Here is a 13,660-nt window from a genome sequence, read left to right on the forward strand (position 1 = left end):
TGGAGGCTGACCAGTCCCAGGATCTGCAGAAAAATCAGCAAGCTGGAGACTAAGGAGAGCCTGCAGTGTAGTTTCAGTCCGAAGATCAGCAGGCTGGAGACCCGGGAAGAGGAAGTGTTTCCGTTTTCATGACTTAGAAGGCAAGAGAGAGCAGATGTCCTAGTTTCAACGCAGGAGAAATTTTATCTTACTTAGGGGTGCATGCTGAGTAGCTTCAGTCGTGTCTGTCTCTACGACCCTGTGGACCATAGCCCACCAGGCTCCTCTGTCCGTGGGATTCTCCAGGCGTGAATACTGGAGTGGGTTTCAAAATGCCGTCCTTCAGGGGCTCTTCCTGACCAGGGATTGAACCGCGTCTCTTTCGTCTTTTGCATTGGCAGGCGAGTTCTTTACCACTAGCACCACCTGGGAATTCCCTTTATTTGGGGGAGGCTCACCCTTTTGTTGTATTCAAGCCTTCGACCAACTGACTGGGGCCTGTCCCACATGAGGGAGGACATTCCACTTTACTCAGGCTACCAATTAATTTTTTTTTAAGATTTTAACATATATGAACCATGTTTTAGTCTTTATTGAATTTGTTATAATATTGTTTCTGCTTTTATGTTCTGGTTTTTTGGCCAAGAGGCATGTGGGATCCCATATACTTGCATTGGAAGGTGAGCTCTTAACCAATGGACCACCAGGGAAGCCCCCAGGCTACCAGTTTAGATGTTACCAGAACCCTCACAGAAACACGCAGAATACAGTTGGGCCATGTATCTGAGTAGGCTTCCCTGGTGGCTCAGATGGTAAAGAATCTGCCTGCAGTGTAGGAGACCCATCTCCCACCCCTGGGTAGGAAGATTCCCTGGAGAAGGGAATGGCTACCCACTCCAGTATTCTTGCCTGGAGAACCTCATGGACAGAGATGCCTGGTGGGCTACAGTCCATTGGGTTACGAAGAGTCGGACACGATTGAGCGCGTGCACGTGCGTGTGGGCGGACACACACACACACACACATGCACATCTCTGAGTACCCTATGACCCAGACCAGTTGACTCACAAAATTAACCATCAAAGTGGGTGTGACGAACACTAGAACAATTTCAAGATGAATATTTCCACCTGGAGCAGTTTTTGCTAGAGATTTGACTGGTCCCAGATGTCTTGTTCTGGTCTTCTTACCTGTCCTGTGAAACCCACGCTGTCTATTTTCTCTTCAGTCTTAGCACCAGCTTGTCGGATAGTTCTTTATAATAGTACAGATGACTTTCTTGTGGACACCGCACCAGTCTTCAACTTGTACTTCCAACGTACAGAACATTTAAAGCTCACACTTTCTCTCATCCACTTAAGTGGTTTACAAGAAAGGACATCTATTCTCATTCATTTATGTAAATATATACAACTGTGCTGAGCAGTACAAATAACTTCTTGCTCTGTAATCTTTTTGTACAGTAATACACATTCCCAAAACTTCCTCTCAGAATCAGAGGTGGGGTGGTTATGGTGTCGTGAGAGATTAAAGGGAGGTCTCGGACTAGTGAGAGGCTCCCAACTAGTGACAGCCCCTGCCTCCATGCAGCCTATCCTGCTTTGGAATGTTAACAAGGAGACCCTGTATTCTCCTGCCTTTTAGTTGACAGAATGGAAAAAAGTAAATTTTACATTATTTCCTTCCTCCCCTTGAGTCCTTTCATTACCTTAAAAGTTTTTTTTTTTTTTTTGCCTATGTATATATCCCTAAACTACTTTAAATACTTATCCAGTCTGTTACCTGTTTCTAAATTTTAAATATGGATATTGAAAGATTTTCTGTATCTATTTTACTTTTTAGATGTCTCTGCATCATATTAATAATAATGTTAGCAGCCTCCTTCTTCCAGTAATTGGACGTCTTCCCTGGTGGCTCAGATAGTAAAACGTCTGCCTGCAATGCGGGAGACCCGGGTTGGTTGGGAAGATCCCCTGGAGAAGGAAATGGCAACCCACTCCAGTACTCTTGCCTGGAAAATTCCACGGACCGAGGAGCCTGGTAGGCTCCTAGGTACAGTCCATGGGGTTGCAAAGAGTTGGACACGAGTGAGCGACTTCACTTTCTTTCTTTCACTTTAGCAGCCTCCTCCTTCCAGTAATGCATTTGGTTTTACACAGGAAAGAGATAGGACATCTTTCTCTTTCTTACAGTGATGAAAAATTTCACAATTTATTAAAAATGTAAGTAGGCTACTTATACTATTATACCACTATTAAGTAGTAGGCTACTTAAATTCTAGTTCTATATTCAAATACTTAGAGAAGAGTTGGATTTTTAATAATTATTTGGAACCTGTACCTTCTATTTCTTGGCTGTTAAGGCATCTGCTAATCTCCTGTCAATCTTTTTTCTTTCTCCCAAAGATCACTCATGTCCATGATCCGGAAGCGATCCCACTCCAGCAGCGGCGGTGCTAAGAAAGAAAAGGCGGCTCAACCAGAAACAAGTAATTCTAACCCACCCTCCAGGGTTCACTTTTTAAGTTGTTGATGACGTACAGTTTTTCAGCAATAGATGTACTTGTTGAGCTGTTTGACTATGAACAGATTGTTGGGGAGAAATGTGAACTTAACAACTATAAGAATAAGCCAAAGAACAGCCATTGCCTTCCTGTGGCTTACCATCTGGAGCAGATGGACACGTGTCACTGTGATGTGAGGGATGCTGGAAACGTGTTTTCACTAAGGGACGAGGTACTTTGGGGAGTAATTCCAGATGAGGGATTTGGGAAAAGACTTTTTACAGTTGATAGCAAGTGAACAGAGACTTTGTCAAGTATTTGCTATGTACCCTTCAGGGCTGTGTACTGGAGATACAAGATGTAGAGTCACATTTGAGTGGGGGAAGCAGGAAGTAGACCAATAATTACCAATTCAGTATATAATTGTTTAAATACATTTTTGAATCAGTACTGTGGAGGAGTGACTGTTGGTACTGACTTAAGAGGCTATAGAGGTAGACTGCTGGGTGTCAGCAAGTGATGTTTCAGCTGAGTAGTTGTGGATTTAGAAGGTCAAGGTATTTCAGGTAAAGTATAATAGATCACACAGAGGGGCAACAATTCAAAGGTTCGGAGTGGGCAAGGAGCTTGGCGTATTAGGAAACTGAAAAAAAAAAGTTGATATTTTTAGAACACTGGTACAAGAGACGTCTGCTAGGTAGGCAGGACCAGATTCTAGAGGTGTGATCAAGATTTTGGTTCTTATTCTAAGGACAGTAGAAGTTTAAGCAGGAGTGTAACATGAGATGCATCTTTTATAAAAAAATCACACTGGCTACAGTGAGAGAACAGAGAGAAGACTGCCCAGGAATGACAGTGGATGAAGGGAGACTGCTGCGCTTTTCAGACAAACATCACCTGGGCTGAGATGAGGGTGGTAGCAGAGAGAGAAAGTAATGGAGAAAGTCAGGAGCTGTTCAGGGAAGTAACATTCACAGGACCCTGATTCTTTGGAGAGAGAGATGTTGAGGATAGGGAGAGATGGGAATGGAGAGAGAAGAGCTTTCCTGCTGAGCCAAGGCACCAGGTGGGTAGGTGGTGAGTCAGTGCTCAGAGCCGTGGGTGGTTTGATGTGTGGCCACGTTAAAACAAAAGCTTGAAATGCTAGGGCCGAATCTTGGTCCTTTATGCCTGAGAACCGTAGAACCCAAAGTAAACTCCACAGTGTTTGCTCAACTCCCGTTACTTATAGAGCATGGTGGGTTTGCCTGGTTCAGGCCCAGATGAGTGGACACTTCCTGGCTTCCTTTCACTGCCTCTGGGTCTCCTAGCCCCACTCCAGCCATTTTCATACCTCTGCAGTGCAGTGTTCTCAGATCCTGGGTCTAACAAAGTTGTCCTTCATCTTAGCACATTTCTGTGCTGCCCTCTGAGGCAGAATAGAATCTAAAGCCCTGTGGTCTGCTTAGAGGCGGTTTTCTGCCTTTACTGTGTAGCCTCATTTCTCGTAGGGCTTTCCTGGTGGCTCAGGTGGTAAAGAATCCACCTGCAGTGCAGGAGACCCAGTTTCGATCCCTGGGTCAGGATGATCCCCTGGAGAAGGGAGTGGCTACCCACTCCAGTATTCTTGCCTGGAGAATCCCATGGACAGAGGATTCTGGCGGGCTACAGTCCATGGGGTCGCAAAGAGTTGGACGTGACTGAGTGACTAACACTTCACTTTCATTTCTTTTTACATGTACCTCACCATATGGCTGGCCCTTGCCTGTAAGTTCCCTGTGTGTTCGTTCCTGTCTTTCCTCATCCCAGAATTGTCCTCCTGCCCTCCCTCTGCCAAGGTGCTGTCCTAATTCCAGGCATATTGCCTGGTGTGTTCCTTGGCTCTTCCTCCTCTTCTCTTATTTATTAGTATTAATAATCCAGAATGAATGGCCCCATTACTGTGTGTTGCTGTGGCAGTTGGCTTCAAATTTTGTTCCCATAAGGATTTAATGTCCCACCCCAAGACTCTGCTCTGATGTTCGAGTTATTTCTACATCTCTCCCCCTGAGCAGATTGCAGACTGTTTGAAGGCTCACTCCTCTCTGCAGCCATCCACAGCTTTCATGCATATTGATTGAATCAAAGTTTAGACTTAGTCTTTTCTTCTTATCAAGCACCTTGCAGCACCATTTAAAGCTGTTTGATTGTATCCGTGGATTGACTTTTTTGGCTTACCTCCTGCAGCCCATTGTAATGCTGCTAAAAGGTAAATTCTGCTTTGCCAGGGCATTGCAGGATTTAGAAGTCCTGACTTCTGTGATCTGCAGGGCAGCCATGCTCTTGGATTACTGATTACTGGCTGTAAATCTTCCCTGACACTTGTAATTAAGATTAAAATTTTGTTTGTTTCAATCTCATTTTGGGAAAACTGGTTAAGTCTTACAGGGTCAGGAAAGCAGTCAGAATAAAATAAATTCCCCTTCTCAATAAATTGAATATTACCCTATCAAATTAGCAGATCAAACCAGTCAATCGTAAAGGAAATCAGTTCTGAATATTCATTGGAAGGACTGATGCTGAAGCTGAAGCTTTAATACTTTGGCCACCTGATGTGAAGAACTGACTCATTAGAAAAGACCCTGATGCTGGGAAAGATTGAAGGCAGGAGGAGAAGGGGACGACAGAGGAGGAGATGGTGGGATGGCATCCCCAACTTGATGGACATGAGTTTGAGCAAGCTCCAGGAGTTGGTGATGGACAGGGAAGCCTGGCATGCTGCAGTCCATGGGGTCGAAAAGAGTCAGACATGACTGAGTGACTGAACTGAACTGATGAACCTCAGCAGCACCCTTAAATTTAAAATAAATGTGTTCTGAAACTTACTAACTCCGAGTATTAGAAACCATGCAGTTTTCCTTAAGCAAATGATATTTCATTTACAATTTGTGAAATATGGCAGCATTTTCTCCCTCATCCTTGAGCTATTGACTTGTTACTTAGGGAATCTAAGTAGTTACTTAGACATCTAAGGCATTGCTTAGGAGACTTTTAGACTGGAGCCATCCTAAAATCATACTGCCTTAATGATAGGTACCATATCCATGCTTTGTCTGGCAAGGTAGTTGTCTATAGTGTCTTGTTAATCATTTGCACCAAAAATTGTCATTGAATGGACAGTGATTAAATGCATGATGAATGGATGTAGAGCATCACACATCGGGGTCAGCTGAGACACTTTGGAGTTTGCATTTATAACGTAGGAACCAGCCCTGCTGTCACATGTTTTCCTGGATTAGCGTCATATTATGGCTTTTACTATACGGTTGGTCTGCTTTTCAATTTTGGAATGGAGAAGTGTTTCTTGCTAGGTTATGACTCTTAAAAAGCTTGATTGTAGGAAAGGCCTGTGAAATATTTTAGAAGTAGTCATAAGATCTCAATACAAGAAAACATTACATACTTTGCAGTTAATAACTCTAATTTTGATAAGAGTGCATTTATTGAACAGGTTATGAGATTTGAGAGGTATGCTTGCTCTTTATCATATTTGATATTTAGGTCACTTAATTTGTTGATATTGTCTGACCTCAGTTTGCTAATCTGTAGAATGGGAATAATAGTTTCTATTTCATGGGATTGTTCTGAGAATTACGAGTCTCACCACAGGTAAAGTATTTAGAGTAGCGCCCAGAACACAGAAAATACTCAACATGTTAAGTAGAAAAATACAGACATGGTACCAACCACCATGAAGGGCAGAAGTCCTCATTTGGCAGACTCTTGTGATCACTGTCATTAAGGAAATTTTCTTAACTTTATGATCTTAGGTCAAATCCAAACTTATTCAACCATGACGTGTTCTTTAGAAAATTTGTACCTCATGATGACATAAGATTTTTTACATGCCTTAAAAAAAATGTTATCGAAAGAGAAAAGTGGACTGGTGAAATTTAGAAATTCATTTTAGTTTCCTCTAGGCAGTAACAAAAGGTTTTACTGAGTAATAACATAGGGGTTTTGTCTGTGAGTCTTTTTTTGTGTGTGAAGAACTAACTTATTTTTTAAGTGGGTCTTAAAATTTAAGCCTCAATTAATTACATGTAGCTTTCTGATCCAAGACTGACCTTGAAGCACTAACTCAAAGAACATTTGATTTTATTTTCCTGTGGCAGTTCAATAACATTACACCCCTTGTCTTCGTTTGTCCCTTTTCTTTAATCTCCAGTATCCTGCATATTTCTATTGTCCCCCTGATTACATGCTTTTGTGAGACAATTACCAACTGCGTGACTGCAGAAAAGAATTACAAAACATACCATGAGCTCTCTGTAGGTGATTCTTGCAGATTTATTAGAACTGCTTAATAGTTCAGGAGTTCGTGTAGATTGCTTTTTGCTAGTTCAAAAACAGGGTTGGTGAGAGAGAGAGTTTGTGTAGCTAACCAAGCCTTGAATTGTGCCTGAGTAGAGAATCTGATCAGAATGATTTCTTTTCCTTAAGACCAATTAAGCCTTTACATTTGAAAAAGACTGAGACATTAAAGCCTGGTTTATCATCTGTACACAATGCAGATAGTGGCACTTCTCTGAATTATCACTATGATTCTGGCAAGCAAAAATAAGAAACTACTTTAAATTCCTGCTATGTTAGATGCTGCAGCAGATCTGAATGGTGTTGACCATAATTCTCCATCTGTCTGCCTTAATTAGTTTTTGTATGGTGCATTTAATTGGGTTTCAATCATTCCTTACAGAGTGCTAATCTGTTTGTAGGCGGTGTTCCCGTTGCCATGCAGCTCTTCCCAAGTCTTACTCAGAATGGCAGCCTTTCTGAAAATCAAATGTTTTTTGAAGATTTTTTTTTTTTTAATTCCCAGGAATAAATTCCATACCCACATCAGGTGCTTGAATGACAGATCTGGGTCTTACTTCCTCTCATTCTGAAAAGGGTCAGCAAAAGCACTGTGTGATGTGCAGCAGGTATTTAGATATTGAATGAGGGAGTTGGTAAATGAGTGAGTGAATGAATGAATCTCTATTCATAGTAACTTTCTTGTCTGTCCCCTTGTTGATGTTCGTGAGCCATCAGCAGAGGTGGCCCTAGAATATACTGCTTAAGGGCACATAGTTGATCCATCACAGCTTTGTTATCCATCTGTTGGTGGATGTGGTCTCACTTTGGTGCCATGTCTCCCATGTCTGGCAAAAGATACTTTTTTGACTTCTAGTACTGTAAAATGCTGTTTGGATACTGAGAAATTTGAATTCCCAGCTTTTCAGTGGCTTATGAGGGTGCCCAAACACTATTTGAAATCAGGACTGTGTGAGAATACCTAGGTTATGTGGTGGATGTAGCAGTGATCCAATCACTGTGATACTGCAGAATAGAGGCTGATGGATCCTTCTGCATTCTCTGTGTTGCTCCCACCCCCCTCTTCCCCAGCATGGATAAGAGTAGCTCCTCTGAGTTAGAGTGAAGTCTGCCATGTAGCAGTAAAAGAAGCCATGATTTAGGCCTCCTTAGCACAAAGCCTGACACCACTGTGAATTAGCTGAGGGATACATAAGTAATTGTGATTGCCTACATTTAGAAGCCATCCTTTTGAGGTGTAATTATTTCTGTTCAGATAGTAAAACTATGGATAGCCATTTGAAGCCTGAACTTTTAGCAAGTCCGTCAATAGGTAGATACTTGCTGAGTGTCCTCCATGTGACCGCCCCACAGTGTGGAGTCCATTAAAGTTGCTAATTGGAGGGTCTTTGTGAGATATTTAAACTTAAATGTAGTGGATGCAGTGATTTAGCTGCAGATAAACACAAAATCTAGAGCTGCATAAATAGTGATAAGTGTTCCAAAATGATTCAGTGCTTTTGGTCAAGCTGTCCTGCAAGACACAAATTTCACTATTCTGACCAACAAGTCTTCGTTCATCTCAGTTGTATTTATCTATTTGATACATTTTTCCACAGCTTTATTGTTTTTGCAGCAAAAGAGTATAAAGATTAAACTATAGACCCTGAATTATTTTTATCAAATTTAATTACTTAATCGCAGTCATTTCTGTATGTATGTTTTCTTTCAACATTGACAGTTTTAAAAGACTTGAAAAGGTTTGCTTAAGTGTTTCCTTCCCATGTGATTCCTAAACAAAAGATGACAATTTAAAAATAGATTTTATCTATTTGCTGCTCATCTTCTGACTGTGGATTTCTTCTAACAGGTAAAAAGATCTCTTTGATTTTTTATTTTCTAATGGGCTTTTCGATGATTATTCCTGCTTTGGGCTAATTTCTTTTACATAGGTTATACCACAAATTACAAAAATATCTCTGAGGCAAAGGTGAATGATTATTTGGAGTTAGGTACAAAATTGGATTTTTGAAAACCTGGAGAGATCCGGATCTATTATTATGTTGACAAACGGAACAAAATCTATTTTGTTTAACGTAGATGAGCCAATATTGATTTCCAGGCTAAAAATTAGACCTTAAGTTTTATATCTCTTATTTCTCAAAGCAAACCTCTTATTAAAAGGTTTTTTATTGAAAAAATACTGCTACCTGGGAGCTGTTAACCTTGGTAAATTATTGGTGTTTTGTGACTCTGTCTGAAAAATGACTGTGGTTAATTACATAGTGCGATCTTTCCAAGTCACCAGAAGCAGGAAGTAGTTGTTTGCTTATAACATAAGATGATTTACGTGTATGTTTTTTGAATAGCTGAAGAAGTCACAGACCTGAAGCGGCAAGCAGTTGAAGAGATGATGGACAGAATTAAAAAGGGAGTTCATCTCAGACCGGTTAATCAGACAGCTAGGCCTAATGCAAAGGTATGGAATGACTAGATGCTTTTCCCCCTTGATGTTTCTTTTTTCAAATGTAAAATTTGATGAAAGCTGCATCAGAATTGACTGTCAAATCTGAGGTTAAGGATAATGTGTCATAAAAACACTTGCTTCCATGAAAGCACATTTCAGGAGGACTCTGTTTGACTCATGGTAAACCTGGGACACTCCAGGAAGTATGGGTTTGGCCAGAAAGTTCGTTTGGATTTCCTATAAGCTCTTATGGGAAACCCAGATGAACTTTTGGCCAACCCCAAGTCCTGTGATTGCAGGGTGCTGCTGTCTACTTGAAAGAGACAGTGTAATACAACAAATATTTATTGAGTATCTGCTATGCGCCAGGTACTATCTTAGGCACTGGGAATAAAGCAGTGAACAAGAGACAAAGATTCTTGCCTTCCTGGGGCTTCTTTTCAGTGTGTTGAGGATAAAAATATCAGAACAGATCTCAGGCAGCTTTTGGAAAATAGGTTTATAAGATTGTCCTCATTAATTTCACAAACCCACTTCAGGTCACTTCAAGGAGAAACTCATTATATATCTATATATTCTAAACTAGACCACAGTGAGCTCCAGGACTGTGCAAGCACCCAGCGTCTAATGCAGAACTTTTCCCGTCCCCTGTATGTCTGTCCTTTTAAATAGACCCAATCATAGAGCTTTTGACATTTTTCTTGAAAAATGTTTTTTCTTTCCTCACCCAAATAAGGTATTAGCAAAGTTCTCTTTCCTCTTCCTCTTCTTTTAAACCAAACTTTATGGTTCTTTCTCACTCTCAAGGATGCCCCCTCTTCAGCTGCTTCAGTGTTCTCGAGTGTCATGACTGTTCATTAGAAATTCTGCTGGGCTTTTAAAGTTGCCTCTTTGTCACCAGCAGACAAGACCGCTGGGCAAGGCAGAAATAGCCATGGTGTGGGCGGTCCACGGAGAGGAGGCTGGGCAGAGGGAATGAATATTTCATTCCAAGAGAGGATTTACATCTAGTGCAGCTTCAGCTAGCTATGGAGAATAATTCAGTCCTACGCTAGCGCTCTGAAAGCAGACAGAATGTGCATCTTGACGAGAAGCTGAGTGTGTAAGCACCCAGCGCCCGTGTCTAGTGAGTGAAGAACACTGTTGATGGAGTTGGGTACTTGCCTGTGAGTCACCCAGCTACCCAGGCTGCTTCTCCATAGAATACCATCTGTGACTCACACAGTTGTCATCAGGGTCAAATGGAATAAAATGTGAAAACACTTTAAAATGCAGCGTCTAAGTAGAACCTTAGAAAGAGAATGCATTTTTATGGCTTTCGTGTCACAACTATTTGGGAAAGAATAGCAAAACCAAATTATTACTAGAGGAAAAATGCAGTGTCATAAAAGAAACAAAATTAGAAAGAAAAATGTTGAAAACTTCTTAAATCGTAAGCAATCAGTGTTCTGTATATACTTTCATTTTCAGAATATCACTGTGTCCTTTTTCTTTCATGCTGTGGCTCTTTCAACAGTTACACATTATTTAATGTCAATTCAAAGTCTGGACAACACCTGAACAAGGATCACGGGACTTTTTTTTTTTTGCTGGTAATCATTAAACTATGTAGATACAGTGCCGAATGACCTGTCAGTAGCCTTTGAAACAAATGGTCACCGCATGCGGCAGTCCACACTTCTTGCCCCAGTACCGTCAGTGCCTTCCTGATATGTCCCCGGTTGTGAGAGTATGCAGTCCAAGCTTTAAAAAGCTTGTGCAGTCAGAGGGCACCTTGAGTGGCGCAGCAGCACCTTTGAATATGCCTGTAGCCAGGGCATTTGTTCAAAAGTCGTAACTGCTCACCAAACAGCTTACCTGCAAGTCAGGCCTGCCTTGAGGGTACTCATTTAACTGCATATTACTGAATTCCTTGATGCTGCTGGTGGTGCTGGTGTGGTTAAAATTAGCGTCTTAGAGCTTTTGACTGGCACCCATGGCATGTATACGTCACAGGAAACTAAGGCTCCGAAAATCGGATGCCTTAGTCTAATTTGTACATGAGCAGCAAACTCCCCCCCCCCTCACTTTTTCTGACTGTACAATTTTAAAAAATTGGAATAGGATCTTATTCTTTTATTACCTTTTGAGAGGAAAGGATTATAGGTTGCAATGAATCACCTCCCATTTCTTGATGCAAGATTAGCCTGGCCTCTTTTCTAGGAATGAGAGGCCTGAGGGATTCCTTTCACCGTAACTTGCAGGTTTTCTCTTTACCTCTATCCTTTGTGAAGGGAAGTGGTATAAGGAAAATCAAAGATTTTTTTTTTTCCAGTCTTTTCATTTAGGGCCTCATGCCAAATTTTTCTTGTTAAATCAGTTGAGCGGTCCATAGAAACTGTTAGGTGTGGCGGGGCAGGCAAGTGTTACCCAGAACTTCATTTCAAATGATTTTGTTCAGGGTGTCGCCAGATGAGAGCTGGACTTGTCATCAAGACACCTGCCTCAAATACAGAATTCCTCAAGGTGAAACTTTCCTCATAAATAAGATGAAGTGGGGACTTCCCTGGTGGTCCGTGGCTAAGACTCCACACTTCCAATGCAGGGGGCCTGGGATCGATCCCTGGTCGGGGAACTAGATCCCACATGCTACAGCTAAGACCTGGCACAGCCAAATAAATAAACAAATTAATATTTTTTTAAAAAAGATGAAGTGCTTGGACTACACACCCTCTGAGGTCTTTTACTGCTTTGAGAGCCAGTGATGCTAACGTTCTCCTATAATCTGGGTTCTTTGCTGATCCCTGTTATGAAATTCATGAGACGAGACCTCCCAGGCCTCTGTGAGCTGGCCTTTGGCTGGAGCTGATGGAGCTGAGCGAGGTTTTCTGCCCTGTCGCTTCCTTTCTGCTCTGCACTGCTGCTTTCCTGGTCCTCACTTGCTGGCTCAAGTCCAGCAATGAGAGTGGAGAAAAGTTTGTTGTAAAATGTTCTGAATCATTTGGAATTAAATCTTTGAAATTTAATGTTTACCAGATCTTTTCTATATATGATGAGAGCAAGAAGTAATAAAACAGATAGACTGATGGTGGCTCGAGTCCTTTTGCTTTGACTAGCGCCTCTAATTTTCTGTTTAACTGCGCCCTTGGGAGCACTAACATGTCTAATATTTTTTTCCTAACTGTTAGACATCGACCTAATTATTAAAACACATAGTCAATATAATATAAGTTACCAACACTTTGCCATGTAAAAATCTTTGTTTGGTATTTTAAAACCGAATTACTCAGTTGTTTTTCTTCTTTTTAAAATTGTAGCCGGAATCTGCAAAAGGCTCTGAAAGTGCCGTGAATGAACTAAAAGGAATGCTGGTAAGAATAGATCTCAGCTTTTTACTTAGTTAATGGGAAAATGGAAGAATATTTTTAAACTGTATTGATAAATAACTGGTTTTGATATATTTTAGTTCCGTTTACAATAAGCCTCATTACTTGTGATAGTTTACTTGATTGTGCTGTGGACTCCTGCATCGGGTGTGTTAATAATGTGTCAGTACTCTGCTGTTTCTGTTCTAAAAGGATGGGTACACTTTCCCCCAAATCACTGTCTCCTGTTCTTGTCCTCCAATCCTTGCATTGCAGCATGAAGATAAAGTGTCTGGCCAGATGTGAGAATCAGCAGATGCTTATTGATACCAGAAATATAGTATATATATTATAAATATAGTAGATAGATATAAATATAGTAGATAATCTTATAAGTAAATCTCTATCTAGATTATAGATTTATTTATAAGTAAATCTACAATAAATATAGTAGATAATAACAGTATATTGTATAGTAGTATCTCACATGAATGGTGCCTAACTTTGGAGACTGAAAGCAGAATTCTTGGCACCTAAATATAAATCTGAGCTTCTACCCAAATGTGTTAGCATCAGAGTCACAGTTTGCTTTCCTCACAGTTTAAAAAAAGTCATTTGATCATAAATTGGAGAATAAAATAAAAGTTCCTTTCTTTATGTTACTAATTTCATTCTCTGAAAGTAATTCACATCCATTGGAGAACATGCTTACTGCCCATCTCTAGTCATATTTCTTCTTTCCAGAGTCTGAGCTTTTGCCAACAGAATAAATGACTACTGTCCTGTCCAACAGTTTCTGTCAGAGACAAACGCCTCACTTAGAAAATGTTTCAGATGCTAAGAGCTCTATTCTCAGATCCCGTTACAGTCTCAATACCAGTTATTATGCACAGTAAGTCAGCAAACATGGGGGCGGAGGTACAGAGCTAATATTCCCATGTTTGTTGTTACTGCGCTAATTATGCATTGCATGCAGACATCCACATAATTGTGGTAAACAAAATTATTTTCATCAAGCACGAAACAGTAGACTTAACCCAGAACGGCTTAATTAGT

At 40.8% G+C, this 13,660-nt stretch overlaps 1 protein-coding gene across 1 annotated transcript in view; it reads left to right on the forward strand.

Moving 5' to 3' along the window:
* SHTN1 (shootin 1) overlaps positions 1–13,660 on the forward strand; it is a 109,705-nt gene that overhangs the window by 68,766 nt on the left and 27,279 nt on the right. Inside the window, exons 12-14 of the mRNA XM_070363311.1 lie at positions 2,385–2,467; positions 9,163–9,272; positions 12,557–12,610. Coding sequence (XP_070219412.1) covers positions 2,385–2,467; positions 9,163–9,272; positions 12,557–12,610 — 247 coding nt within the window. The remainder of the gene's footprint in view (positions 1–2,384; positions 2,468–9,162; positions 9,273–12,556; positions 12,611–13,660) is intronic.

Source organism: Bos mutus, chromosome 26 (assembly GCF_027580195.1).
Source record: "Bos mutus isolate GX-2022 chromosome 26, NWIPB_WYAK_1.1, whole genome shotgun sequence".
In the NCBI taxonomy this organism is placed as follows: domain Eukaryota; kingdom Metazoa; phylum Chordata; class Mammalia; order Artiodactyla; family Bovidae; genus Bos; species Bos mutus.